At 29.9% G+C, this 6,274-nt stretch overlaps 1 protein-coding gene across 2 annotated transcripts in view; it reads left to right on the top strand.

Moving 5' to 3' along the window:
* Window positions 1-6,274, top strand: part of LOC108903677 (synaptic vesicular amine transporter) — a 126,416-nt gene that overhangs the window by 51,133 nt on the left and 69,009 nt on the right. For both annotated transcript variants that reach the window (XM_018705941.1, XM_018705933.1), the window contains exon 2: window positions 4,280-4,436. In XM_018705941.1, coding sequence (XP_018561457.1) covers window positions 4,301-4,436 — 136 coding nt within the window. In that variant the 5' untranslated portion in view covers window positions 4,280-4,300. The remainder of the gene's footprint in view (window positions 1-4,279; window positions 4,437-6,274) is intronic.

Below are 6,274 nucleotides of genomic sequence, written 5' to 3'. Positions count from 1 at the left end.
AAAAAAACATTAAATTATTGCAATTGTTTATAAGCGTGAAAATTGCGAAAATGTTTAAACAATCACCACGGCTCACCTAATCGTCCGATTTGAATTTTTCAAAAACCATTTTAAAGCTTGAGAGCTCTTCTTTTTGTGGTGAAATTTTCAAGTATTCAAAGGCTTTAGATTTTTAGAAATTTGATTTTGAATATTTTTTAATTAAAAAAAAAATTTAAACAATTATTATGTAAAAACTATCGAACCGAATTGGATAAAATTTGGTGTGATGATTCTATGCACTAAGAAGTTTAATTGGGAAAAGTATGAAGATCCTAGGTATTATTCAAGTGTGAAAAAAATTGACAAATAAACTAGCATTTTTTTATAATTGCAACTAACTATCTTGATCAAAATTTAATTACAAAACTATTTTTCCTCTTCCATTTTTGTCTAAAATGAATAGTTTCTAAGTTGTCGACGAGAGATCCAAGAAAAAAATGAATTTGTATGCTATTTTTTTATACTTTTTTGCAATTACAATTAAGCCCACGCTTTTTTTAATTTGCATAGAAAAATTATCATTTCTGATGTTATTTAGAAGCCGTTAAAGCAAAAATCTCCGATCATATTGCGTTTTAACCAACCCGAAACAGATACCGCCTGTACTATAAGATGAAATTAGGATCTGTAGGAAAATTTTATGAAGCACTTCTAAAATGTTTTGAAGAATTCATAGTTCTTTAGTTTCGAATCGATCAATTTTTAATGTTTACAACAAAACTGTTTTATTAAGTTCATTCAACATTAATAATAAAACTCCTACAAAACTACAACAGAAAGTCTAAAAAGTTTTGTGGTCAAGTTTTAAGATACACTATAAGGTTGTTCTATAAATTCCTCCATTCGAGAAGTACATTTGATATCAGATAAACCTCATTTAAAACTGATTAATCTACAAATATTAAACGAGAGCCAGACTAAACAGCATTTGAATGGTTACTTGGGCACTTAAAATGTTTATTTCTATACTAGTATAAAAACGTTATTAACTGAAAACTGTGATTATTTCGTTATCCGTCGCTTCGATAGCTCTCCATCAAAGGTTAAACGCAAAAAGTACGTAAGTTTAAACAAATTTTTCCCTGATATCCCCAATATCGATTTCATAAATGAGGTGCTCCATCAACCGGTCCATATTGGGGTGAATATCATCAAAGGATTTAAAAATAGAATTTGGTATTTAACGAAATTTCTGAGGAACACTGCAAATTCCGTTTCTCTCAATCAATTCATGTTAAAATCCGTACAAATTGAATTAAAATTTTTAAGGTATCACAGAAAACATTGCGCAAGTTATACTGACTAATGAATACAAAATTATTGTACGAATATCGTTACGTTTTATTTTGAGAATCCAAGTAAGTATTATTACAACCAACCCTTGAATGTTTTCTGACGCGTTAGTTGAACCTTTTTAGAGTCAAAGTACCAAAAGAAGTAATCATATCCGACACATAAGTGAATAAAAGGCAATTAAAATATGCAATACAACGTTTTATCCATAATCACATCACAATCATATTTGTGGAGTCAGAATTAGTGGAATTTAATAAGAAAATATTCGCGCGACTTGATATTTCTTGCTAGTATTCAATAAAACGTAGTAGGTTTTGTTATACTTACTGGTTACTATGGTAGGTTGTTTATTATCAATAAATTAATTAACAGTTCTATCTGAATTTGGTAAAAATGCCAGAAGGTAATGGTGTTCCTGTGGTTGTTTTTGAAGAAGCTCAAGAAGCAATTTTCCATTTATTGCCAGCGAAATCCAGCGAGTATTACGAAGTGGTCGCCGAATTTAACAAATGGAGGAAAAAACGGGGAGTAATGACAATAAATGAAGAAATCATGCTGTCCCATTTTTTAAATTTGAAGAAAAAATATGCAATTTCATCTATGTGGTCGAAGTATTCGATGTTGAAGGCTACTATAAACGTCCACAAAAGTATAGATATTGGAAAATATAACAAGCTTACTGCTTATTTGAAGAGTGAATCGATATGATACAAAGCAAAAAAAGCTGCAGTATTGGAAAGAGCACATATTGAAGAATTTTTTACTGAGACTTCCGATAAAGAATATTTAATGATTAAGGTAATATTTCTTTATATATGTTGTTAGGTATATAGTGAACTTTGAATTATTTTAAGTTGCACTAATAATGGGGTTTCTGGTGCCTGTCGATTAGGGTTTCTGATTTCTCGGCCTATTTTTGTTCTCGGGTCTCGAGAATTCTCGTCTAGGAATTCCCGGGAATTCTCGAATTCTCGAGAAATTTCTAAAACTTAAAAAAGTCGTAATTTTGGAATTGCAATGTGAAATATAAACATGCTGTTATACTTCACAATCATCATTAACATTTATTATTTATTCAGTATTTTTATTAATTACTTATGTTTCTACTTCTACTAACAAAATTAAATTAATTTTTTAGTTTCTTCTTAAAAACCTTTAACTTGTTTTTTTATTAAACACTTTCAATATACTTATGTTTATTTCAATGTTTTTTAATCGTAGTTTTCTTCCAATAATAATAATTAATAATCATTAATCATGCAGTCTTTTAATTAAATAAATAGNATGGTATTCTATGCACGCAGTTATGTCAATATTCCTTAATTAACCGAACTTTTGTGCATCAAGTTGGAGATTTTGATAATTTTTTTCTCGGAAATGGTTGAGCTTAGGACCCACATCATATAAGGTTTCTTTGTTTATTTTAATGTATTAATGTCTGTTAAAATTAAGGCAGTCAAATTTCTAACACCCTGTATATACTTAATGAATAAGGTACGTTTAGATGTGAAAATTTTAAAACATCTAGATATTATTTTTTCCTTTTTAGGTTGTCGTAATATTTGGTATTGCTGGTGCATGTCACCGGGATGAACTGTACCCATTAAATTTGAATGATATAAATTATTTAGCATTAAAGTTTTCGTTAAAATAACATAAAACGAAAAAACGAGATCATTTGTGATAAACGAAACTTACGTGCCACTCACTGTATAGAAAATATATTGCATGCTTTCCAGAAAATTTTGAAGGTTGCCGCTTTTTCTTATAATATTCAAATGGAGAACGTTGCAGGCAAGCAGTAGAAATTGTGGAATACTTGTTGAATTGTGAATATGGTGTTCCTATAAACAAAACTCTTAAAAGGCCTTAGTTTTCGAGATATAGGGTGTTAAATTTTTAAATTCAAAGAATTGGAAAACATTGCATTTTGTGATATTTACTGTACAAAGTTATGACTGACGTTTTGTATGTCCACTTGGAGATTTTAATAACTTTTTATCGAAAATTTTTGAGTTTAGGAGGTTTTTTGTTTATTGTAACAATATACTGTCACTTATTAAAATTATGGCAGTTAAATTTCTAACACAACGTATGATATTTCTTACTACAATAAAAGTAATACATTTTTTTTTGTGGAACTATTCGAAAATACTTTTTATACACGATTACAATTATTCCGAGAATATAATAATTTTTTGCAAGGCATTTTTTCCTTGTAATTATTATATTTCGGGTTCTAAAAAACTAAAAACCTAACCTAAAAACTTCTAGGAATAAACGATTAGCAAATGTAAAATAGAGAAAATTTCTTTATTTCTAGAAAAGAATGAGCCTCCGATTAGGAGATATCCTGAAGCGGTTTTTTTAATCCGCCCTGTGTATTTCGTTGGGCCCCGTACAGATCTAGAATATCGGAATAAGAAGTAAGTAAATAAAACAAGAGATAGAAATCACGGAAGATTTTTTTTACAAGACCAAATAAAAAAAGGATATTGGCGGCCGCAATTAGAAATATAATAAGGAGATTCATTTTTAATTAAACCGAGGTTTAAATATTTAGTTTGGGGGGGAGCAAACAGACCAGAAAGAGTAAGTTATATTAAATATCAATCTTCCACACGGTGTTTTCTTAGCTGGGGAGCCCGCGCGTACGCATCATCCCCGAAAGCTTCCGCTTAACCGCTATTTACATAATCATTTTCTCACGACAAAGCGAATCTGCACTTTTTGGCGTACTCTCCCTACCATAAGCCGCTAAAATAAATAACAAGTGCTATTGTAGATCCCCTAAGCGTTTAGGAGATTCAGTATTTATACTATAAAGCGCACGGACGTCTTTTTATTGTACAGGGTGTCCACAATTTGGACACAGTCAACGACAAACGTTGTAAATTGAAGTTCTCAGGGCGGTCTTACTAATACATCTTTTTGATTACAGAAACTTTTTGCATAAGTCACCATGACGGTGGTCAACGAATGGATGGCAGGCACGAGGTTCGGCGGCTGGGTCCAAAGATGCCGGGAGTCGCGCCGCCTCGTTCTGGTCATCGTCGCCATAGCGCTGCTCCTGGACAACATGCTACTCACCACTGTCGGTAAGTGTCACTTTGTATCCAAGTTATTTTTACGTAAATGATATTTGTTTAACAATTGCTGCCGATAAATCGAGGAAGGTTGAAGAGTCTGATATGATCTGATCTGATCTGGTCTGATGTGACCTGATCTGATTTTATCTGATCTGATCAGACAACAGCAGTGATGACAGTAGTGACATTATTTCTCTAAACTATTTTATATCAGTTAAGACAGATTTATTGTGGCCTTATAAATATTTAAATGTTTACTCTAATATTTGTTGTACCTGTTGTGTTTTTATGGAGTGTTGTTAATAATTTTAAAATAATTTGATTTCATTTTAAAATTACAAATATTTTTAATTATTTTTCACTTGATTATAAGAGTTCATTCAAATTTGTATTACCTTTTTTCGTATTAAGTGCAATTTCTTTATCGTTTTTTTTTATGTTAATTTTTAATATAGTGACGTAGGAATAATTAAAAATCAAAATATAGTATATTTGCTTGGATAGTTTGTTGTTGACATTTTTCAATTTCAGCTTTGAAAAAATAAATTATTTAATTAATTTTCTCAGAAATTTTAGTTATGTGGAAGTATATTAAAAGCTAATATTTATGATGTATTTACTAAATGAGTCATTGTTTTATTGTGTATTTTCAAAAAGCAATGCTTTCTTAATAGTCCAGGTGCTATCTGTTTTAAAAAGGGTATACTTGGATAAAACGCATATGATCGGAGATTTTTGCTTTAACAGCTTCTAAATAACATCAGAAATGATAATTTTTCTATGCAAATAAAAAAAAACGTGGGCTTATTTGTTATTGCAAAAAAGTATAAAAAGACAGTAAAAAAAATCATTTTTTTCTTGGATTTCTCGTCGACAACTTAGCAACTATTCATTTTAGACAAAAATGAAGAGGAAAAAAGTTTTGTAATTAAATTTTAATCAAGTTAGTTGCAATTCGAAAAAATAATTATTGTTATTGCAAAAATCGGAAAAATCATTTAAAAAATTGCAAAACATGCGCTAGTTTATTTGTCAATTTTTTTTCGGACACTTGAATAATACCTAAGATCTTCATATTTTTCCCAATTAATTAATTAATTTTCGCAGGTTTGAACTCGAGAATTCAGATTGGAGTAGCTGTGTGTTTGCTCCCCCCACCATTGATATTTCATTGATTTCACGCGGTCTTGAATATCTTTGAGAGACATTTTAAATGGGACGCCCGTGATTGCAAATTTCGAAAATTTATATCTGGAAAAACTCAGCCCTTATACCCTTATAGTTTTGCTGTAAATAAGGGTTAACTTTAACGGGCTATAACTCCAAAAATAATGGGCGGATCATCAGGTTTTTTTTTAAATACTCGTCTTTCCAAGTACTTTCAAACCATATTTTAAAATAAAAAAAAATTGAAAAAAACATTAAATTATTGCAATTGTATATAAGCGTGAAAATTGCGAAAATGTTTAAACAATCACCACGGCTCACCTAATCGTCCGATTTGAATTTTTCAAAAACCATTTTAAAACTCGGGAGCTCTTCTTTTTGTGGTGAAATTTTCAAGTATTCAAAGGCTTTAGATTTTTAGAAATTTGATTTTGAATATTTTTTAATTAAAAAAAAAATTTAAACAATTATTATGTAAAAACTATCGAACCGAATTGGATAAAATTTGGTGTGATGATTCTATGCACTAAGAAGTTTAATTGGGAAAAGTATGAAGATCCTAGGTATTATTCAAGTGTCTGAAAAAAATTGACAAATAAACTAGCATTTTTTGCAATTTTTTAAATGATTTTTCCGATTTTTGCAACAACAATAATTATTTTTTCGAATTGCAACTAACT

The sequence above is a fragment of the Anoplophora glabripennis genome, unplaced genomic scaffold (assembly GCF_000390285.2).
Source record: "Anoplophora glabripennis isolate ALB-LARVAE unplaced genomic scaffold, Agla_2.0 scaffold10, whole genome shotgun sequence".
Lineage (NCBI taxonomy): Eukaryota > Metazoa > Arthropoda > Insecta > Coleoptera > Cerambycidae > Anoplophora > Anoplophora glabripennis.
Note: the sequence above shows the minus strand (reverse complement) of the source record. Positions and strands in the feature narration are given on the sequence as shown.